Source organism: Nannospalax galili, unplaced genomic scaffold (assembly GCF_000622305.1).
Source record: "Nannospalax galili isolate Female #2095 unplaced genomic scaffold, S.galili_v1.0 scaffold596, whole genome shotgun sequence".
In the NCBI taxonomy this organism is placed as follows: domain Eukaryota; kingdom Metazoa; phylum Chordata; class Mammalia; order Rodentia; family Spalacidae; genus Nannospalax; species Nannospalax galili.
In genome coordinates, this window is record NW_008340140.1 from 5,188,959 (window position 1) to 5,212,866 (window position 23,908).

Here is a 23,908-nt window from a genome sequence, read left to right on the forward strand (position 1 = left end):
AGGTAGACAGGTGGGCTGTGGAAACCTAGAATGTGAAAAAGGAATTCAGACCCTCCAGTTCTATGCCTGTCCTGCTAATGGAGACTCCTCCTGTCCACTACCACTGTGTGGCCTGGGGACATGAGACAGAATTTTCACGGGGACATATAGATTCCCCCTACATATACATAAATAGGCAAGAAATGCCCCAGACTTGTTCCCCGGGCACTTGTAATCCCAACCATCAAGATCATAGCCTGGAATACTGTAGGTCACCATCACTGGGTAACAGGGAGAACCTGGGGAATAAATTGGCTTTATGCCACTGGGAGGGATCCTGAGGATGAATTCACCATACAAAAGAGACATCCACCTTGGGACCAACTCATTGGTTCAAACCAAAATCTTTATCTACCAGTACCTCAAAAGCCTACAGTCCACCACCTCCCTACAACCTCAGAGGCACCCATTACATGAGGAGGGGCAACTCCAGTCACCCCAATCCAAAACCCTAAAGTTAGGCCCTCCTTGCTAAGAATGTTAGCAAAAGTCTATCAGCTCCTGAATCATTCGGAGCCAGGCTTAGGTCAACCATTGGTTATGCTTGGATCCCCAAACCCCCTATTATGTAGGAATTGGGCTAAACCAGACCCTCACGCTGAGATCTTCCTGCTTCTGCTGGGATCAAAGGTGTGTGCCACCACACCTGGGCCAAAGAATATCTTTAAAAAAAATAATAAGCTGAACCAGGTATAAAATGGATGACCCAGAGAGCATTTTGATTGGGACAACTGGGAAAAAAAGAATCCTGTCATATTCCATTTCACATATTGAAGTTAGTGCACAAAAGTGCTGAAAAGCACAAGGCAGTTCTCAGAAACATTATTATCCACCAGAAAGTCAGTCATCTCTGACACTCAGAAGGCTCCTTACAAAGAAGTCCATATACTCAGGTACTAGAATCTCAGGCTCTCCCTACATAATTGGAAAGGTGCAAATAAATCTCTCTTTTGAGGTATCAGGGCCATCCACTCAACTCTATCAGTCACCTCAGTACTGTGGAAATGTCCCATCGATTTTGGCGGCCCAGGCCATGAGGCCGCCCACAACATCCTGAACGGTTAAGAAGTCTAATTCTTGAGCTGCTGTTAAGGACTGCAGGATCCTCACGGCCCTCTGGGAGTCATTTCCCAGTTTGCAAATGACGTACAGGGGGACGGGGGCCCCTTCCTTCCTTTCCCGCTTCTCTTTTTGGATGGCTTCTGCTAAGAGCTTCAGGCTTTCTCCATTCCTCCTCTCCAGCAGATTTAAAGGGATATGCAGGGCATGAGGCAAACGACAGATGTCCACCTCCACTTGGGGCCTGACGTCCAGCAACAAGTGGGGAGACCCAGAATCCAGAAGCCGTTTATAGTCGGTCACAGACACCCGCTCGTCGGGGCTCAGGAGCTTCAAGGAGCGGCACTTATCGGTGGCCGAGGAGCCGCAGAAGGCTTCATAGTCCTGCAGGCCGGTCACCGACGGCTGCTGGCCGCACACTGCACAGTCAGGCCGGCGTCGCCGCAGCCGGATGCTCCGGAAGTGTCCTCGGAGGCCGTCGAACAGCAGCAGGCTGCCGCTGTAGGAGGGGCCCAGGCCGGCGGCGATCTTCAGCACTTCCAGCGCCTGCAGGCAGCCCAGCACCCCGGGGACCACGCCGAGCACCCCGCCGTCCGCACAGTTCGTCACTGTCTCGGCCGGCGGCGGCTCTGGGAACACGCACCGGTAACACGGGCCGTCAGCGCAGTTGTAAACTGTGAGCTGGCCCTCGAAGCGCAGCGCGCTGGCGGACACCAGCGGCCGGCCGGCCAGCACGCAGGCGTCGTTCACTAGGTAGCGGGTGGGCACGTTGTCCGAGCAGTCGGCCACCACGTCGTAGCCGCGGACCAGCTCCAGCGCCGACACCGGACTGAGCGCCTGCGCGTATGGCACGTACTGCACCGCCGAGTTGAGGCGGCGCAGCGCGGCGGCGGCCGAGAAGGCCTTGGCGCAGCCCGCCAGCGCCTCGCCGTGCAGCACCTGCCGGGCCAGGTTGCTCGTCTCCACCACGTCGTGATCCACCAGGCCCAGGCGGCCCACGCCGGCCGCCGCCAGATACTGCGCCAGCGGGCAACCCAGTCCGCCGCAGCCCACCACCAGCACCGAGGCGGCGGCCAGGCGCAGCTGTCCGCGCATGCCCAGCTCGGGCAGCAGTAGCTGCCGGCTGTAGCGCAGGATCTCGTCCCGCGACAGGGCGGCCCTGGGCGGCAGCGGACACACCGGGGCCGGTCGCGCGGACTCTGGCTGTGGCTCTGCTGCGAGAGCCGCCGTCAGCCTCCGCTTCAGGGACGCCAGCTCTTCCTCACGCCAGGCAACCTCAGCCTGCAAGGCCTGTATGTCCTCTTGGGCTGCCATGGAGAACCGCTTCCGGAAGTGGCGGGGAGGGACTTCCGCTTCCGGCTGCCTGTGTCCTAACGCTTGGACTAAAGACCTTCATAGCGCTTATGGAAATGAAAGGAACAGGCATTTCCCGAGGACACCTTCAGAGGCAACTTAAAACCTTCACCCTTTCTGAATGTTTTCCGTTGAATCACACAGAGGCCCTCGCGCCGCTAACCCCTCTCCATTTTGGGGGACTTGGTACGGTCCGCGTGGAGTGCCGTGATTCCGGTTCCGGCGCCCCGTGCAGTTCCGTCATGGCCTCCGCCGGGGCGAGTCATAACACTGCGGCGTCGCGGCGACAGCTGCAGGGCCGCTCGTCGCGACAGGACAAGTACTCGGTGCTTCTGCCCACCTACAACGAGCGCGAGAACCTGCCGCTCATCGTGTGGCTGCTGGTGAAGAGCTTCTCCGACAGGTAGCGGCGCGAGCCCCGGCCGGCTCTCACCCGGGTCCCGCGGGGCCCCGCGAGCCGCCCACTACGAGTCGGTGGTTGGCAGCGCGGGGCTGTGCCCCGGAGGAGGACGGCCAGGGCCGATGGCCTGCTGCGGCGTCTGGGGTGGCACTCCTGCTCTGGGGCTTAGCAAGACGCTCTTTGCCTTGATTCCAAATCGGTCTAATATTCCCTCCCCACCCCCGCCTTTCTCTTTAAAAGAGCTGACCCCCCACCTTATTTAAGTGCGGGGCTCAAAGCCGGTCCTCACCTCTCCAGGCGGTCACGATCTGCCGCCAGAGCCAGAGTCTGAGCCAGCGCGCTCACCACCGGCCCGGGCCCGAGTGCTTACGTAAGCTGGATGTTTGCGCTGTCGGGGAGCTGCGGCTAGGCACGAATTGGGGGGGCGGGGCGCTTCTTCGCTGAGTGCTGTCGGGTCTTGCGGCTGTAAACGGGAATTTATATATATTTATTTGTTTATTTATTTATTTTCTGTGTTTTGGAGAAAACCAGGGCCTTACCCACTAAGACAAGAAGCATTTGTAGTCCCTAGGAATGGGACTTTTGGTTTTTTTAAAGATATATTTTATTATTTTTATTTTATATATATGCGTGTATTGCTTGCGTGTAAGTGCACCCGAGTCGACATCGGGTGTCTTCTATCCCCCTCATTTAATTATACTATTAATTAATTAATTGATTAATTAATTTCGAGGCAGTCTCACTATGCAGCCCTGGTTAGCTTGAACTCCCTATGTAGACCAGGCTGGCCTCTAACTCATATAGAGTGCTGGAATTCAAGGCATATACCACTGTGCCTGGCAGAAAGAATGGAGTTAAATTAGAGTCATTCCTAGTGCCATTTAAAGTGCTTTTAGAAATAATTGGGGTTTTTTGAGATAGTACCTCTTGTAGCCTAGGCTAGCTGTAGACTCATTATGTAGCTGAGGATGCCCTTGAGCTCTTTGATCCTCTGGCTTCCACCTCCCAAGTGCTGGCATTAAAAACAAATTCTGTAAGTGCTGGAGAAATGGCTCACCAGTTAAGACACTTGCTGCTCTTACAGAGGACCAGAGTTCAGTTCCCACTCTGGGCAGCTCACAACTGCCTATAACTCCAGCTCCAGGGGATTCAACAGCCTCTGCAGGCACTATGCTGACATGTACAGATAAAAATACATATACATACACATAAAAATACACATAATAAATCTTGAGAAAAAATTTTGTAGCTAACATTCAGTGTTAATATTTTGCAATTTCACGTCCAAATAGGTAAATAAAATTCCCTGGGCCATCATATATGTACTGTACATGTGTATGACTTTATTTTCATCTGGAAAGTATGTTTTCTGTGTCAGAATTCCTTAATATCTCTGGACTTCAATAGCATTTTTCAATACATACCAGGATTGGAAGGGGGTGCTGCATGGTTAACATTTGTTTTCATTTGATACTGAAATCTGCTTTAGTGACTAACAGGGCAATGAATCTCTACCTCTGCTGGTGAGGAATTAATAACTTAAAAACACTATCATGAGGAGTTGAGACAGGGTCTCATGTAGCCCAGGCTGGCCTTGAACTTCTGATCCTCCTGCCTCCACTTCCCAATGGCTGGCACTACAGGCCTACACCCCAATACCCAGCTTTTAACTTTTAAGATATTTTAAAATGGTGCTGTCTCCCAACATTGATGTAAATCTAAACTTTATTTTAGTGCAATCAGCTATGAGATTATAATCATAGATGATGGAAGCCCAGATGGAACACGGGAAGTTGCTGAGCAGCTGGAAAAGATCTATGGATCAGACAGAATTGTAAGTTGCAGGAACATTTTGTGTGTGTATTTGTGTATGTATCTCGGGGAGTGTGCTACAAGAAATGCCTGAATAACTGGAAAAGAAGAGGCAGCTTATGCCCTTGGAATGGAGATGCTTTCTCACTGTGCTTAAAATTTTATGTATCTTTGCTTTGTTGGGCCAGTGGTGATTTTAGAACAAAAGGCTGGGTGTTTGGTTGACCTCTGGTTTTATGACTGATTCTACAGATAAGTTTTCTTAAATGGCAAAGCTAAAATGTACACAGAATTGGCAAGGGATAAAACAGAATTGGCTGGAAATTTTTTGTGTTTCTTTCTGGCTCCCTTTCTCTAGGTGCTCAGGTATTTTGTGTCGAGAGTACTTACTGTCGGCAGCATTGAGCTTTTTAGGTGGGAAAGGTGACTGTTTCAAGAGGAACAAGAGTGACTTCAGAGCTCTTGACATTTCAATTTCTCGGTGTAGAACAGTCTTGTGGGAGGAGAATGACATCCCAAGTCCTAAACTTTAGATTTGCCCACTATACCACGAAGCCTGTTCTGTAGGGCAAATTCAGAATTGATTTTATAATGACTTTCTGCATTTTTTTGAAGCAAAATTGGAGCTTATTAAAAATTTAATACAAATTTAAAGCACGGGGTTAGCCAGGCGTGGTAGCGCTCGCCTTTAATCTCAGCAGAGGCAGGCGGATCTCTGAGAGTTCTAGGCCAGCTTAGTCTACATAGTGAGTTTCAGGCCAGCTGGGGCTACAGGGAGACCCTGTCTCAAAAAAACAAACAAACCAAAAAAACCACCAAAAAGACAGGCTTAAGAGAAAGAGTCAGGACTGCAGAGAGGACTCTAGAGCACTTGCTGCTGTGTCAGAGGACTGTTCCAGAATAAGTCTATAAGTTTTTTAAGAAGGAAAGAGGAGTGTTTGGACACAAAGTGAGGCAACCTGAGAGCATCGCTGTGGGCTGCTCCAGGAATCACCATGAATTTTTTTGATTACTAGTTTGAATTTATAGATGCTTCATGGTATTTGTGAAATCTGCTTTGAGTAATTTGGGGGGGGGGTGCAAAAGCATACAGTGGAACACAGATTTAACTGCAAAACTTACATGGCATTAGCTCGTGGTCATCTGTGTTTGTACTTTTTATTCCAGAGTTCCTGGTCTTGGTACTGTTGGCATTTGGCTTGGGTGACTCACTGTTGGAGCTGTCTTGTTCAATGTAGATGTTAGGGGGCTGCTCTGGCCTCTACCCACAAGATGCCAGTAACAACCTTCCTCCCTTCTTGGCAACCAGGAATGTATCTGATAATTGCCGAATGTCCCCCTGGGGATATTTTCCCATCCCCCAGCACTGTTAGAGAGCCTCTTGAACAACCTCTTGATATTTGCCTTTCAAGAAATGGTAGTTAATCATCATAATAAAACAATCAACCACGTACTGCCATTCTTGATTACTGGCGTCACCTCAGTAATGAGGATAATATTTTTTCCCTTGTGGCACTGGGAAATGAACCTTGGACGTAGTAGGTAGGTGTTCTGCTACTGACCTATATCCCTATCCCTCCTTTTACTTTTTATTTTGACACAGGTCTTACTATGAAATTATCCAAGTGAGTGGTCTTGAACTCACTTTATAGCCTAGGTAGGCCTTGCAGATCTTCCTGCATCAGCCTCCCAACCAGCTCAGGATTATAGGCCTGCACCATTAGGCTCAGCTTAGACATATTTTCCACAAGTGCTGTTTACTAGAGATTCAAGTCTGTTGCAGCAGAATTTGGTTGGTGGGTGTCCTAGTTTGTTTCTTCATTGCTGTGACAAAATACTCTGACCAATACCAACTTGGGGAGGAAAGGGTTTATTTAACTTACATCTCCCAGGTCACAGTTCATCAGGGAGCCCAAGGTAGGAACTCAGGGCAGGCACCAGGAGGCAGGAGCTGGAGAAGAGGACATGGAGGAACACTGCTTTCTGACTTGCCCCCCTGGCTCCTGCTCAGCCTGTTTTTTTATGCAACACAGGCCCACCTGCCAAGGGGTGGCACCACCCACAGTGGGCTGGGCCCTCCCACATCACTCAACAATCAAGAAGGTACCCCATGGACATGGCCACAGGCCAGTCCAATGAAGGCAATTCCCCAGTTGAGGCTCCCTCAACCCAGGTGTGTCAAGTTGACACTAAAGCTATCCAGCACAGTGGGGAAAGGGTTAAGGGACGTTGTTGCTCTTTACACATGGTAAATCCTGTACTCTGGAGTCTTGGCTTCTCTTAACACCTGTCACACCTCAGGTCCTCTCTGGATCTCTCATGTATAGAATTCAGGAAGGAGGTAGAAAGCGAACGCATTTCAACCTGCTAAGACAGACTTGAATGCTGCATTCATATTTTTGCCCTGTAGCTCCTTAAGTTTTCTTTAGAACCCCTAGCTAGCCAAGGCTACTGCCTCACATTTACTGTGTAATAGACTATATCAAATTGTATGTTACTGTTTAGAACATCAATATGCCAACATTTTAGATAGTTTTATCATTACAATCCTAATCTGGGGGTGTGATTGGTTGATTTTAGGAAACACCTACCAAATTGATTTTTCAAATTCTAAAACAACATTGGCCTTAGAGTTCAATTTTTCCTAGCATACCCATAAAACTAAAAATAAGAAAAAAAGAAATGGGGCTTTGGAGATTGCTTAGGAGCAGTGTGTCTTGCAAAAATGTTGTAAAAATAATAAGGAAAAAAAAAAATCTCTTTTCCTATCATTTCTCTGTAGATCCAGACAAATTTTTCTTCTATTGCTTTTTGGAATAAGGTCTCACCCTGTAGCCCAGGCTTGGGCTCACAATGATCCTTCTACCTCAGCCTCCCAAATGCTGAGGCTACAGGTGTGAGACACTGTACTAGCTCTTGTCATTTTATGACTTCTGTTTTTAGTTTGAGGACAAATTTTTTTATGTTTAAAAGAAAATCCCCAGGGCAGGCAAGCTGTAAATCTCAGCTGCCCAGAGGAAGATGGACAGGAAGAGAGAACAGCTTGCCGTGCCTTTTGTAAGCAGATGTTGGGGCGGGGGGCAGTTTCAGAGACCGATTGAGGAATTCCAGAGTGCCAGGAAAGTATGCCCAGGCTTTGCAAGTAGTACTTGAAAGAAAGGAAAAGATAGAAATAAAGGGAAAGCAAGTTAGACTTTTCTGAGTCATTAAGAAGAGCAGGCACACCTTAGCAGAACTACAGGGCCATGTTCGTAAGGGACTGCAGACTTTCTGACTTTTAAATCGCTTAGACACGAGCAAGGGACAGGCATGTACCTGAACTACCAACTACTGTGGAGGCCAAGTCAAAACATCACCTGAGCCCAAGAACTGAAGAGCAGCCAGCAACACACTGAGAATTTGTCTCAAAGAAATCAGAGGACTGGAGAAGTGGCTCAGGAGTTAAGAGCACTGACTGGCTGCTCTTGCAGAGGACCTGGGTTTGATTCCCAGCACCCACATGGCTGCCATCTTCTGACTTCCACATGAATGTGATGCTCTTATATTTATGTAGGCAAAACACTCATGCACATAAAATAAACATTTTTAAAATCAGATCACACCAGCAATAGGCCTTACTTCTTCTTTAAAATCATTAGTTTCCTTCATAGGATTTAAAAAAAATTTTTTTTATTATTTATGCCAGGTGTGGTGGTGCACGCCTTTAATCCCAGCACTTGGGAGGCAGAGGCAGGCGGATCTATGTGAGTTCAAGGCCAGCCTAGTCTACATAGCGAGTTCCAGGAGAGGTGGGGTTACGGGAAGCCCCTGTCTCAACCCCCCCCCCCCAAAAAAAAAATATATATATATATATTTTTTTTTATCTTATGTGTATGAGTTTATTGCCATCATGTAAGTGTACCTGTGTCATGCATGCAATGCCCATGGAGATCAAAAGAGAGTATCAAATTCCTCTGGAACTGGAGTTACAGACAGTTGGTAGCTGCCATGTAGGTACTAGGAATCGAACTCGGGTCCTCTGCAAGAACAACCAGAACTCTTAACCACTGAGCCATCTCTTCAGCTCCTCATAATATATTTCAATTGCTATGTTTTGCCTGCATTTATATAAGTGTACCACATGTCATGCAGTGCCTGCAGAGGCTAGAAGATGCACTGAATCCCCTGGAACTGAAGTTACAGACAGTTGTGGGTTCTGGAGATGGAACCTAGGTCCTTTACAAGAGTAGCCCATAGCCACTGCGCCATCTCTGCCACCCTCCCTCCCGTTACTTGCTTTTAAGTTTCATGGACATGTTTAGCTTGGACAAAGGTGGAGAAAACGACTAATTAAGCCATCTTGAAATACCTCTGATGAATACTCAGTATAGATTTCCTTGTCATTTAGTTTTGAATTGGTTGAAATCAATGTTTGAGGGAAAAAAGCCCAAAAAAACACATAAATTTACACATAAATGTAAAAAAATAAATCTTAAAAAAATATTCTAGGGCTAGAGAGATGGCTCAACAGTTTAGAGCATTAGCTACTCTTGTAGAGGACTCAGGTTTGGTTGGTTCCGTGCACCAACATGGTGGCTAATAGCTGTCTATTAACTCCATCCAGTTTCAAGGGATGTGACACCCTTTTTTTTTTACTTTTCTGGGTCTTACACGCATATGGTGCACTTAACATACAATGCAGGCATTAACACTCATACACATAAAATAAATTGTTTTTGGATTTTGGAGACAGGGTCTCCATGTAGCCCCAACAGGCCTGGAACTCACCATGTAGATCAAATTTGCCTCAATCTCAACAGAGGTCTGCCTGCCCCCCGGAGTGCTGGGATTAAAGGCATGTGCCATCACTTACGGCTAAAAATCATATTTATTTAAAAAAACAAATAGGAGCTGGAGAGATGGTTCAGGGGTTAAGAGCACTGGCTACTCTCGCAGAAGACCCAGGTTTGAATCCCAGCACCCACATGGCAGCTGACAACCATTCATAACTCCAGTTCCAGGGGATCCAGTGCCCTCTTCTGTCCTCAGGCACTACACAACACTGGTGCCCTTACATTCAGGCATAACACTCATACCCATAAAATAAAAATGAATGACTTTTTTAATTTTTAAAAATTAAAATAAAATAATAAAAATGTTCTGTTTATAAAATGTAATACTTGTTTTTAAACTGTCAAATGTACGTTCAAGAGAGTGAGTTTAAACTATGAAAGCTCTGGGTTTGGAATTTAGCTCAGTTGGTCAAGTGCTTGTCTGGCATGCACAAAGTCCTGGGTTTGATCCCAGCATAAACCAGGTATTGGTGACACATACCTGTAATCCCAGTACTCAGGTGGTAGAGACAGGGGAATGAGAAGTTCAAGGTTATCTTTTCAAGGCCAACCTGAAATACTTGAGATCCTATCACATAAAATAAAAGTTTAAGCTTCTTTCTGTCCCTAGATACCTCCAAATTTAAACTCGAAATGTACAGCCAAAAATAACTTTGAAGTTCTGATCCTCCTGCCTCTGTCTCCCAGGTGCTGGGATCACAGCCATTTACAACCATACCCACCTGCCCTGTATATCAGGTACCATCTCCGATAAGAGCAGTGCCCACCAAATAACTGATGATTCTTTTATTTTTTTTAATATGTATTTATCTAATGGGGTGTTTATGTGTATATGAGGGTGTACATGCCTCAGTGCATGTGTGGAGGTCAGAGGACAACTTGTAGGGTCAATCCTGTCCTTTCACCATGTGAGTCCCAGATATTGACCTCACATGTCAGGCTTGGCAAAAGCCCCTTTACCCACCAAGCTGTCTTACCTTCCTAAATGACACATAATTAAGAGCTACAAATGGCTAATACATGTGAAAAAAACAAATAGGCCTCAACAATAAGAATCAAAGTATGAGTCTGAAGAGATGGCTCAGTGGTTAAGAGCAAGTGCTAGTCTTACAGAGGCTCAACCCAAGGTCAGTTCCCAGCATCCATGTCAGGCAGATCCTATGCCTCTGGCCTCTGAGGGCAGCTGCACTCATGTGCTTATACCTATACACCAATACACAGATGTATACTCAAAAAGGTAAATAAACCTTTTAGAAAAATAAATCTTGGGTGGGAGAGATGGGTCAGGAGTTTGCATATTTCTCTTTCAGGGGACCCAGCTTTTCCCAGCCCCACATTGGGTGATTCACGATAACTCCAGTTCTGGAGAATCAGATGCCCTCTTCTGGCCTCCACAGTACTGCAGTCCAGTGCACAGACACACAGCATGCACATAATTAAAAACAAAGACAAATCTCTCTTTTTGGGGTGGGGGAGGGGGGTGAGACGGGCTCACTTTGTAGTCCTGGCTGACTGGAACTCTTTATGTAGACTAGGCTGGCCTCAAGCTCAAACCTGCCTCTACCTCCCAAGTGCTAGGATTAAAGGCATGTGCCACCATGCCTGGCAATACTTATTTTATTTTTCAGTCCAGTGGCTTTTTGTTTTGTTTTTAAGGTTTTGTTGTTGTTGTTGTTTTGGGGTCTTTTTGAGACAGGGTCTCCCTGTAGCCCCAGCTGACCTGGAACTCGCTATGTAGACCAGGCTGGCCTCGAACTTACAGAGATCCGCCTGCCTCTGCCTCCCAAGTGCTGGGATTAAAGGCATGGACTACCACACCCAGCCCCTATTTTTAATTTTTAATCGTGTGTATATGTGCATATGTGCACAAGTGTGCAATGCCTGCAGAGACCAGAAGTGTCAGATCCCCTGGAACTGGAGTTACAGGTGGTTGTACGCCTCCCGGCATGGCTATTTACTAAAAACAACTCTGATCTCTGCAAGAGCAGAGTGCACTCTTATCTCCAGCCCCTTACCCAGTGTTTTTAGAGTATGGTAAACAGGTATATCCAAATACAGTTGATCCTGTATAACCTGACATTATTTTTCTGATATCTCAAACGTGATAATCTCACAAGTTTCATAAATGTGGCTGCTTTCAATACAGTTGATTATAAAGTGGACTCTAAAATTGCAGCCAGATGGTAGCACATGCCTTTAATCCCAGCACTTGGGAGACAGAGGTAAACAAATTTCTGTGAGATCTACATAGCAAGTTCCAAGCCATCTGGGACTACAGAAAACAAATTGTATATGTAATGATGTTTTTAAGCAGACGTGGCTGCTAGTGTTCTTTTCTCAAGATTTTTCTGTGATAAAACCTTACTACAAAGTAATTTTTGGTGTCACATGAAGTATTTCCTAAGTAAACATACTTCCTAGAATATGTGCCGGCACTCTTCCAAGCACTTACATGAACACACTGTCTTTCTCATGCCGCTATGGGGGGCGGGGCGGTCTGCTGTGCCCTTTTATGTGCCGAGTCACTTGACACAAGAGTAGCATGGCTAAGATTAAAATCAATCCGTACAACCCCAGAGTCCGGTTTCTTGCCATTTTGTCCTGCTTTATACAGGCCATCAGGTGGATGCCAAGAGGTGCAAAAAAGAAAAGTCCAGGGAGTGTGGAGAGATACAGGTTAAGGGTCTGAAAATAAAACCAGCTTCATCTGCATATCCAGGCCAGCTGCGGCTACAGAAAGACCCTGTCTTAAAAAGAACAAAAAAGGAAACAAGTACATTCTTAAAAACGTAAATCATTTTTTAAATATTTTTATTTTACGAGTATGAGTATATTGCCTGCATGTAGGTAGGTACACCTGTGTCGTGCAATGCCCACAGGGTTGGGTGATTGTTAGGCACTGTGTGGATGCTGGGGATCGAACCTGGGTCTTCTGTAAGAGCAGCCAGTGCTCTTAATTGCTGAGTAGCCCTTAGTGTAAATCTTACTAGAAAGCTGAAGTTGCAGTTGATGAATATATCAGCTACTTTAAACTTTTTTTTTTTTATGTGTATGCATGTATTGCCTGCACGTAGGTAAGAGCACCCGTGTTGTGCAATGCCCGCGGAGGTCAGAAGAAGCTGTTGGATCCCCTGGGACTGGAGTTACGGACAGTTGTTAGCTGCCATGTGGGTGCTGGGATTCGAACCTGGGTCTTCTGCAAAAACAACCAGTGTTCTTAACCACATGTATCCAGTCACTTTAAAGTTGCTGATGAGGGCTCTCAAGAGAGAAGGGTTTACTTGGGCTTACGGTCTGAGAAGGGGGTGTAGTCCATCATGTAGGGGAACCTTGTAGGTGGAACTCAGCACCTGGTCACATCGCCGCAGAAGGCAGAGACCAGACAGGAAGCAGGACTAGGCTCTAAACTTCAGGGTCCAACCCTTTGTGGTCCACTTCCCTCCAACTGGGCTCTACCTTTTAAGGTTCCTCAGCCTCCTTAAACAGCACTACCAGCTAGGGACCAAGTGTTCAAACACATGAGCCCATGGGGACATTTCACATTGAAGCCAGGTACTTTCAAATCTACACCAGAGCCCCTTCCCTAGCAAGACTTGGGTAGATAGTTGTAATTTTTTGTGCATATGTTTATTTATATGCATATATGATTAAAGAACTAATTTTTTTTAAACAGAGTCTCATTTAGCCCAGGGTAGCCTCATTGTGTAGTTGAGGATGACTCTAAACAGCTGGTCTCATAGCTACACTTTCCCAGTATCGGATATAGGCATGCACCTCCACCCCAGTTTTCGTGGTGCTGGGGATGGGACCCAGGGCCTTGTGTATGCTAGCAAGCACTCTGCCACCCAATCATCCCCAGTCCCTGTGTCATCCACTTCTAACGATGTTCTGGAGCAGCTTTGTCACCAGATAACCTGTGTGTCGTTGAGCTACTCCAGTGTTGGTTTTCCTTATGTGACTTTGTTTAGTACTGGATATGAACCTTGGGACATTTTGAGAATATAAACAATAATAAATTATAAGTAATAAGATCTTAAGATGAAGCAAGATTATAGAAAAATCTCAGCTGAGCTTTAAAAGATTTACTTTTTTAGAGCAGGTACTAGGTGAGATCCTATATTGTCAGTAACTGTCAATCATAGAGTCAAAATCTGGCAATGAGCTGACATACCTGCTTTTGTTGAATGGCTTGTAATAGATGGTAATCTGAGTGTCTGTTTCTCTTTTCTGTGGCCTCTTTTGGGGCAAGAAGGTATTTTACTCATCTTTGTTTCTTACCAAGACCCATGGCAGCTTGCATGTAGTTAGAAAAAATTGATCTATCATGCATGAATTGAACTGAAAAATGCTTTATTTAGTGATCTGGCATCACAGCAGCCTGCTCATCCATAGACAATGCAGAAAGGGGCAAGATGTGCTCACTGTTTTCTAGCCAATAGAAGAGGCTAAGTAATGAAGTCAAGTTTCAATATGAATCAGAAAGTTTCCAAAGACAGAGTGACAAACCATAAGAAAAGGGAAAGAACCTGACTTTTTTTTTTTTTTTTTTTGGTCTTTTTGAGACAGGGTCTCCCTGTAGCCCCAGCTGTCCTGAAACTCATGGTGTAGACCAGGCTGGCCTTGAACTCACAGAGATCCTGCTGCCTCTGCCTCCCGAGTGCTGGGATTAAAGGCGTGTGCCACCACGCCTGGCTTTTTTTTTTTTTTTAATATTATGTGTATAAGTGTATTGCCTGCATGTATGTGAGTACACCCATGTCGAGCAGTGCCTCAGAGGTCAGAAGAGGGCTTCAGATTCCCCTGGAACTGGAGTTAAGGATGGTTCTTAGCTGCCATGTGGGTGCTGGGAATTGAACCTGGGTCCTCTGCAAGAGTAGTCAGTGCTCTTAACTGCCAAACCATCTCTCCAGCCCCATGATCTCTTTTTAAAAAGGAATCTGCAGGCTTGAGAGATGGCTCAGGGGTGCTTCCGCTTTTCCAGAGGACCTGAGTTTCATTCCCAACAGTCATGTCAGGGGGCTCACAATTGCTTGTAACTACAGCTTGAGGGGATCTCCCAATGTCCTCTTCTGGCCCCCACAGACACTTGTAGACATGTGGTACACACACACACACGAATAAAACAAAAAAAAATTTAAATGGCATATGTTGTTCTAGCAGTACAGAATGAGGTATGGCTGTCCAGGCACATGGTCAGGTTAAGCTGGCAGAGGAAGAGCAGTGACATCAATAGTTCTTTTTTATGGGTCAAAGATTTTTATTTAATTCATTAATGAATGATGGAAACAGATGTTACAATGAGTTAGAAGGAATTACCAAAGACCAGATAAATACATAAGCCCATCAGTAATGCTGACATCAGTTTTCTTTTTGTTTTCTCTTCTTTCTTTTCTTCTTTCCTACCTTTCTTTTTTTCTTTCTTTTGGCATCAACATTTTAATCAAGGATTTGGGAAGGTAAATATAGCTCCCAAATACTCTGGAGAGCTGTAGAAATATGAGAAAGGCTCAGTTTTTCTAGGAAAGAATAAGCAGCGTTTATGATAGATCAGTGGCTGGTGAGATGACACAGCCGTTAAGAGCACCAGCTGTTCTTGCAGAGGGACCCGCGTTGTTAGGTTCCCAGCACCCATGTGGTAGCTAACAACCTTCCTTAACTCTTAGTTTCAGGGGATCTGATGCCTTCTTCTGGCCTCTGGGCATTGTAGGCATGGGTGCAACAGCATACATGCAGTCAAATAGTTAAAAAATAAAAAATAGTATTTTTAAAAAATGATGACATAAGTGTAACCAGAAGAAAAAAAATGCTCAAACGTTCTCTTGTAGTACTTTCTTCAGAAGCTTTGTTGAACTGGTTGGCCTACTGGTTTTGTTTTTTTGGTTTTAGAAGCAGGCTAGCTTCCAGCTGTGTAACTGAGGATGAGCTTGAGCTCCTCTTGACCCTGCCCTCTAAATGCTGGTGGTGACCAAACTTAGTTTATATGGCACTGGGGATGAAAGCCGGGTCTTCTTGGACTCCAAGCAACCATTCTTCCGAGTCACATCCTCAGTCCTATGTCCCCCCACACCCCCACATCCTCAGTCCCATGTTCCCCCCCTCCAACGCTTGTTTTGCCTTGGGTGAAAAAAAAAAAAATGTTCGGCATACTCTACTTTAATAAATGCAGCTAATTCTTTTAAAATGAGTTTGTGTTTATAGGAGTGAAAAAATTGAAATTTTTGTCTATTTGTGTTGACTCATTTCTTATTCCCTTGCAGCTCCTCAGACCGCGGGAGAAAAAGCTGGGATTAGGTAAGTGGAGTCTCCAGCCCCTTATTCCTGCTTCTTACCCTGTCAGGTTGTCTAATGTGTATTTTCCCACTTTGAAAAAAGGCCCAAATACAGTTGCCTGCAATAGCTTGTAATGCTCTTCATGACATTTTGATGGTTTAACTTGGATTGCCTATATCAGTCAGGACCCAGTTAGAAAAACTGAAAGCACTGTAAGTCTGTCAGAATAGAGAACTGAGTACAGGAACTCTAATGTAGTAGGTGGAGGAACTGTTGAGAAGCCTTCTGTCTCCCTGATGCTACTGAGAGATGAGCAAGGAGGAGCATGGAGCAAGGGTGAGGAGACTGGAAGAGGCCCGTGTTTTTAGAGCTGGAAATTTATGGCTAGTCTACTCAGGGAGCTGGAGTATTGGGCAGCCGTGGATGCTGCTTAAGTCAGTGCTGAATGGAGTATAAGAGAGCGGGCACTGATACTTCTGGTTGCCTTCTGCACTTCACCTGTACCTCCCAAAGCTGTCTGACAGGCAGAAGCTGGGAAATGGGGTATGCTGTAGTGTAGCCTAGAGTAGGGAAAGTGAGAATCTGGATCTGAGGGCAAACGTCTATGACCAGACTTCAGTGGTTAAACTTCGAACAGCCTTTACATTGTAAGTCTAAAGGGTGATTATTTCTGGGGCTGGTGAGAGAATTCAGTGGTTAAGAGCACTGGCTACTCTTAACAGAGGACCTGTGTTCGATTCCCAGCACCCACATGGCGGCTAACAACCATCTGAAACTCCAGTTCCAGGGGATCTGACACTCTATTCTGACCTCTGCAGACATTGCACCACATGGGTGCACTTGCATACATGCAGGCAATACATTCAAATGGGTAAAATAAAAATAATTTAAAAAAATTTTTTTTAAGTTTTTTTCTTCAGAATGGGATTATTTTGAAAGATAGACTAAAAATAGAGATGTTTTTATAAAGTCAATTTTGATCCTCTGCCAAAATTCTAGAATGTCTCACATAAGCCCAGTGATCCTGAAGTGAGACTCTGAATGCCTTCATTTCTGCCATTGGTCACAGTCGCTCATGCTAAGAATCAGTAAACTTTTTGTGAAAAAAAATCTGGGGAGCACAGAGAAAGCACAGGTCTTACCAAATGAAAGCTGCTGTCCTAGGGCTGGGGTGATGGCTCGGGGTTAAAGCACTTGTGTGAAGACTAGAGCTTGGATCAGAAACCCACATAAATGCCAGGTGGATGTGGTGACCCACCTGTAATTCCAGTCCTAGAAACTGGAAACAGGATTCCCAAGAGCAAAGCTGGCCAGCAACACTAGCCATATCAACCAGCTCAGAATTTGGTTGAGTCTCTTCATGAGTAAGGTGAAAGTGATTGAGGATGATTCCAGACATCAACTTTAGGACTCCACGTGCTTGCGTGTACACACACATGAAAAAGTAATAAAAAGCAAGCCACTGTCCTAAAGAACATTGACCTGCTGGCAGCATCAGACGCTTGGACATCTAAGTCCACATGTTCTTTAGTATTGAAGTAATGATCTGGAAACTGTCACAAAACGCTGCCAAGAATTACTAACCAGTCAGTGAAACACTCAGAAACTGCCATAGTCACTTAGTCAAAGTTGTTAGTCCTAATGAGGTATTGTGGTACTGTTTTTTAAACTTGTTTCTGTTTTTTGTTTTGGTTTTTGGCCTTTTTGAGACAGGGTCTCCTGGTAGTCCTAGCTGGCCTGGAACTATGTACTATGTATACTATGAAGACCAGGCTGGCTTTGAACTCAGACATCCACCTGGCTCTGCCTCCCGAGTGCTGGGATTAAAGGCGTGCACCACCACGCTGGGCCTACTTGTTTCTGTTTTTAACTGATGCATAGTAGCCATGCATGGACTACACTGTGACACATCCATATGTGTACAGTGCATAAGAATCAAATCAGGGGAATTGAATTTTTAAAAATTTATTTTCGTTTTATGTGTTTTGCCTGCATGTATGCAAGTGCATCACATGCATGCAATGCCTGAAGAGTCCAGAAGAGGGTATCAGATTGCCTGGAACTAGACTTATGGATGGTTATTAGCCACCCTGTGAATGCTGGGAACTGAACCTGGGTCCTCTGCAAGAGCAGTCAGTGCCCTTAACCACTGAGCCATCTCTCCAGCCCTGGTAATTGGCTTTTCTGTCTTTTAAATCACATATCATTTCTTAGTGTTGAGAACATTTAAAATCCTGATTTGAGCCAGACATGGTAGCACATGCATTTAATCCCAGCACTCAGGAGGCAGAGAGAAGGAGGAAGAGGCAGGCAGATTTCTGAGATTATCTGATTGATACGGAACTAAAGAAGTTGTTTCTCTTAATTTGTTAGTGCTAGGGAGTAAAGAATGTAGGAATTCTGAGACTAGAGAGATGAGTCAGCAATTAAGAGCACTGTCTGCTCTTCCAGAGGACCTGGGTTTGATTCTCAGCACCCACATGGTGGTTAACAACCGTCCTTAAAGAGATCAGTTCCCAGGGATCCAACACCCTCTTCTGGCCTCTGTGGGCTTTGCATGACATGGGTACACTTACAGGCAAAACACTCATACACATAAAATTTTTAAAAAATTTTTTTTAATGTAGGAATTCCTGAATCCTCCTGACTAGTTACCCTCATTACCAAGGCCCTGAATGGCAGACTTCGGGCATAAAAATGACTGAATGGTTGCTAACTGCTCCTTCAGCCACATGTATTCTGGTAAGGGCCTAGTGTTCCTGGCAAAGTGCAGATAGTCTTTAGTAGACAGCTTCTGTGGAAATGGATTAGGAATGCAGAAGGAAAGAGACTTTTTTTGGAATTATTCAGGAGTCAGAAAGTATCACCCAGGGCTACATGAAGGTCAAGACAGAAGGGAATTGAGAGATGGTTGGGATTAGAGTCAATACACCTTGTAAATTACAACTAGGAAATCAGTGGTCATCCCAGACTTGTGGCTGGTAGGGTCAGATAGTGGGTGCCGTTTTCTGAGTGGTGGCCTTTTACAGGAGCATGAATTTGGGGAATGATTATAGGAATGCATTTGAGATTTCCAATACAACTAAGTGGAAATAACAGCTAGGAAGCTGATATGTCAGTTTGGAGTTCTGAGGTCTGGCCACTGTGTCTTAGGAAGACACTAAAGAAGCACCAACAAGATTTTGGGACAGTGGGGACCAGTCTAAGAATATGATAGTTTTTATGTAACCTCTAAGACTTGGAAGCAAGGCCTGCCTGATAGTCTTAGCAATTGGCAGAAGGATCTTCATAAGTTGGAAAACGTGGGTATGATCTCTTTTTTTTGAGACAAGATATGACTATGTAATCCCAACCAACCTGGGTTCTGTATAGACCAGACTGGCCTCAAATTCACAGAGATCCACTCACCTCTGCCTCCAGAGTGCTGGCAGTAAAGGTGTGCATCACCACACTTAGCAGAGGACAGAAGAAGGCATTGGATCCCCTGGAACTGCAGTTACGGGTGATTGTTAGTCATCATGCAGGTGCTGGGAACAAAACCCAGGTCCTCTGCAAGAGCATCCAGGGCTCTTAACTGCCGAGCCATCTCTCCAGGTCCATTGATTGTATTTATAATGCATGTGAGTTGTACTATTAAAGTTGGAAAGTCTAGTTTTAGAGGACTAACATTTTCTTTTAGGGTGCTAAACTAGTTCTTATTCAAATGCATACCTAAATATTTCTAGTGATTTTTGTTAATGGATCTAAATACTCTCATTTTTTAGGAACTGCCTATATTCACGGAATAAAACATGCCACAGGAAACTATGTCATCATTATGGACGCTGACCTTTCACACCATGTAAGTGGTGTGTCTCTGTGGTTTTAGTCTTACGTTTTGTTTTGTTTTGAGATGGTGTTATTCTGTAGCCAAGGCTAGCCTGCAACTCAGTGTATAGTCCAGACTTACTCTGAGCTTGTGGGGATCCCCTTGCCCCAATCTCCTGAGTGCTAGGATTACAGACTTTAGCCACTATGTCTAGTGCATATTTATTAGCTGTCTGTGATAGACGTGGCATATGTTGCTGACTTTTTATTTTTTCCAAATTTCAGCCAAAATTTATTCCTGAATTCATCAGGTAGGTACTGTTTCTAACATTTCTAATAATAGAAACTAAAAATTCCACTTGTTTATTAATTTAAAACTTTTCTATCAAAATTTAACATGCAGACTTGTGACACATAAATGCAGATCTGTGACTACATGGTATGTTTTGGGGGCCTTTAGGGACCGATCAATAAATAACTCCTTTTCTAAATTCTTTCAGAATACAGAAAAGATGAATTGGTTAGAATTAGGCCTTGGATCATTGGAGTAAAAGACCATATACAAATAGGTTTTTTCCAGGATGGTTGACATCAGGACTCCCACAATATAATTCATTTATAATCTCAACAGACAAAGCAGTCATTTGTTTAGAGATGCTGGAAGATATTTTATTTGCCTCCCTTTGCTAATGATTGAAAACTTAAAGCTGGAATGGAAGGAAACCACTTAAGCATGATTAAGAGTGCAGCAGACCAGGCACCTGTAGAAAACTCAGAACAGCTAACAAATCACAGAAGTCCATCCTAGTATGCAGTCAGGAAAATACCTATCAGCAATTAGTTTGTCAAATGTAAACCTTGTGTTAGAGTAAGACGAAGACTGGGCACACTCAGATACTACTAGAAGAAGCATGAGCTGTAGGACCTTTTGACGAAAGAATTTTAGGAATACGTTAAAACACACAAGCTTTGTTTTGATCTTTCTAGGATATTCTGTCTGGAGAGTCTAAGCACCATGATGAGTGTTTTCAAGAATGTTTCTTCCAGCATTGCTCATGATGCTTTTGTTGTTGAGGTGAGAGAATAGTCACAGAAGTCCACCTTGACCATTTTGGAGGTGTTAAAAATAATGGGGGGCAGTGGGGCTGGAGAGATGGTCCAGCAGTTAAGAGCACTGGCTGCTCTTGCAAAAGACCCAGGTTCAACTCCCAGCACCCACATGGCAGCTAACAACCATCCATAACTCCAGTGCCAGAGAATCCAACATCTTCTTTTGGCCTCTGCCGGCATACACAGCATGGGTGCGCTTACATACATGCAGACATGACATTCATACACATAAAATTTTTAAAAATGCCAGGTGTGGTGGGGTACACACCTTTAATCCCAGCACTTGGGAGGCAGAGGCAGGCGGCTCTCTGTGAGTGAGTTCCAGGCCAGCTGGGGCTACAGGGACTATCTCAACAAGACCAAAAAAATATAATAAAAAATAATAATAATGGACTGGACATAGTGGCAATGCTTGTAATCCAAGCCCTTGGGAAGCAGCTGCAGGAAAATTGCTGCAGGTTTAAGGCCAGCCTGGACTACATAGAGGAAACCCTGTCTCCAAACAAGCAGAAATGAGCCAGGCATAATGGTACTTGTCTTTAATCCCAGCACTTGGGAGATAGAAGCAAGAGGATCTATGTGAGTTTGAGGCTAGACTGGTCTACATAACAAGTTCCAGGCCACCCAGAGTTACATAGTGAGACCCTGTCTCAAAAACCAAAACAAACATGCAGTAATAATGGGAGCAGGGCATGTGAGTGCTGCGCTGTGATCCTAGCCCTCCAGATAGTGGAGGGTGAGGGGTTTGAGACCACTCTTCACTATATAGCAAAACCATATTTTTGTTGTTACTACCTTTTCAGACTGAGTCTTAAGCATTAGAAAGGTCTGGGCCTGGAGAAATGGGTAAGCAGTTAAGATCACTGGCTGCTCTTGTGTAAGACCTAAGTTCAAGTCCCAGCACCCACATGGCAGCTAACAACCCTACATAACTCTAGTTCCAAGGGATCTGACACCCTCTTCTGACCTCCACAGGAATTGCACAATACAGGCACACTTACACACATGTAGACAATACACTCATAAACCTAAAAATAAATAAATAGTGGGACATGGTGGCACACACCTTTTATCCTGGCACTTGGGAGGTGGAGGCAGGCAAATCTCTGTGAGTTCAAGGCCAGCCTGGTCTATATAGTGAATTCCAGGCCAGCTGGGGATACAGGGAGACCTTGTCTCAGACAAAAAGAAAGAATGAGTAAATGAATTAGGAAGGTCTCTTGGCCTCTGGGGGATGTTTATGATTCTAACTTTGTAAATGCAACCAAAGACCTTAGGGGAGGGTATCTGGTTATGCTCTATAAGCACAGAGAACAGTCTTTTTTTTTTTTTTTTTTTTTTTTTTTTGGTCTTTTTGAGACAGGGTCTCCCTGTAGTGTAGCCCCAGCTGCCCTGGAAATCACTATGTAAACCAGGCTGGCCTTGAACTCACAGAGAGCCACCTGCCTCTGCCTCCTGAGTCCTGGGATTAAAGGCATGTGCCACCATGCCCAGTGAGAACAGTCCTTTTTAATACTGTGCTTTCTTTAGTAGGGCGGTGGGCAGAATGGAGGAGTTCCCACTCCTCCAGTCTGTGACTTTACCAATACCCTATATGGTGGTACTGTTTTGTACTTTGCCTCTATCACTAAAAATAAGTAAAAGAAAATCAGATCTAGAAATTAGGGATATAAAGCTCATTGGCAGAGCATTTGCCTAGCATGCGTGAAATCCCAGCTTTGATCTCCAGTATAAGAAAAGCAAATAAATAAACCATGAGATGAACAGAATCAGGCTGAAAGACTCATTTTGAATTGTCAGGTAATCTGATTCTATGACTTGTGTTTTGTCTCTGCTTCCCTTAAAACTTCTATTTGTGTGACTTCTGAAAATACTTGTCAGAAGCCCAGTAGATTTTTCTAATTGACAGTTCTTTTTTCCACAGGAAACAAAAGGAAGGTAATTTTGATATTGTCTCTGGAACTCGCTACAAAGGAAGTGGAGGTGTCTATGGCTGGGATTTGAAAAGAAAGATAATCAGGTACATATATACATGTGATGTAATTTCTCTATAGTGTACCTGTGTACTGTATTTGAATTAAATTATCATGGTACCTTTGGATTTGTAGGATCAGGTTATAACTGCCAATAAAACTTCTCACATAGTTTCTTTCCTACAATTTTCCTTTTGCTTTTATTTCGGCTTGGTTTTCATTGAACAATAATGAGCACAAACCTTGAAGCCTTGGTAGCAAGGCTTTAGTAAGTTTACTGTCCTTGCTAGGCCTGGTGGCACATGTCTTTTAAGGCAGAGGCAGAAAGAGCTCTGTGAATTCAAGGTCAGCCTTCTCTACATAGCAAGTTTCAGGTCAGCCAGGGCTACATGATGAGACCCTAACTCAAAAAAAAAAAAAAAAAAAAAAAAAAAGGGCTGAACCTTAGTCGGAGTTTAAGAGCAAGCACTGCTCTTGGAAAGGAACCAGCACCTACATGGCATCTCAGAACCACCTGTTGTAACTCAGCCTTGGGGGGCAGGTGGGCAGGGAGTCGTCTGGCCTCTGTAGCTCCCTGGACTCATGTGCACACACACACAAATTTAAAATAAAATAAACATTTTTTTATTTTTTAAATATTTATTATTTTAATTTTTTATGTGTATGAGTGTATTGCCTGCATGTATGTGAGTGCATCTGTATTTTTTAAAAATAAAAAATGCATTTGATGAGAACCTACATACTTCTAAAAATAAGCCTAATAATATGTGTGTTTATTAATGTAGGAAAAGAAATTTGTAGCATACACATAAAACAAATAAAATATTTTTAAAAATAAAAATGTTGGGGCTGGAGAGATGGCTCAGTGGTTAAGGACACTGGTTGTTCTTGCAGAAGACCCAGGTTCCAATCCCAGCACCCACATGGCAGCTAAAAACTGTCTGTAACTCCAGTCCCAGGGGATCCAACAGCCTCTCTGACCTCCACAGGCATTGCACGACACAGGTGCACTTACCTACATGCAAGCAATACACACATACACATAAAATTAAATAATAAATTTTTAAAAATTAAAAAATAAAAATGTTGGGGGTGGTGATACATACCTTTAGTCCCAGTGCTTGGGAGGCAAAGGCAGCCAGATCTCTCAAGGCCAGCATGGTCTACAGAGTGGGTTCCAGGCTACCCAAGGCTACATAGTGAGACTCTGTCTCAAAAAAAAGTTTTTGTACTGATACTTAGTTTCATGTAAA

The 23,908-nt window shown here is 44.5% G+C and overlaps 2 protein-coding genes across 2 annotated transcripts in view; one reads left to right on the plus strand and one right to left on the minus strand.

The window, feature by feature from the left end:
* Positions 1-367: 367 nt before the first annotated feature.
* Positions 368-2,450, minus strand: Mocs3 (molybdenum cofactor synthesis 3). Its single transcript, XM_008835153.2, has one exon. The coding sequence runs from the start codon at positions 2,410-2,412 to the stop codon at positions 1,030-1,032; it is 1,383 nt and encodes a 460-aa protein (XP_008833375.1). The 5' UTR covers positions 2,413-2,450; the 3' UTR covers positions 368-1,029.
* A 20-nt stretch (positions 2,451-2,470) lies between these two features.
* Dpm1 (dolichyl-phosphate mannosyltransferase subunit 1, catalytic) overlaps positions 2,471-23,908 on the plus strand; it is a 28,450-nt gene continuing 7,012 nt past the window's right edge. Inside the window, exons 1-6 of the mRNA XM_008835152.3 lie at positions 2,471-2,854; positions 4,586-4,685; positions 15,753-15,786; positions 19,530-19,606; positions 19,858-19,883; positions 22,607-22,702. Coding sequence (XP_008833374.1) covers positions 2,502-2,854; positions 4,586-4,685; positions 15,753-15,786; positions 19,530-19,606; positions 19,858-19,883; positions 22,607-22,702 — 686 coding nt within the window. The 5' untranslated portion in view covers positions 2,471-2,501. The remainder of the gene's footprint in view (positions 2,855-4,585; positions 4,686-15,752; positions 15,787-19,529; positions 19,607-19,857; positions 19,884-22,606; positions 22,703-23,908) is intronic.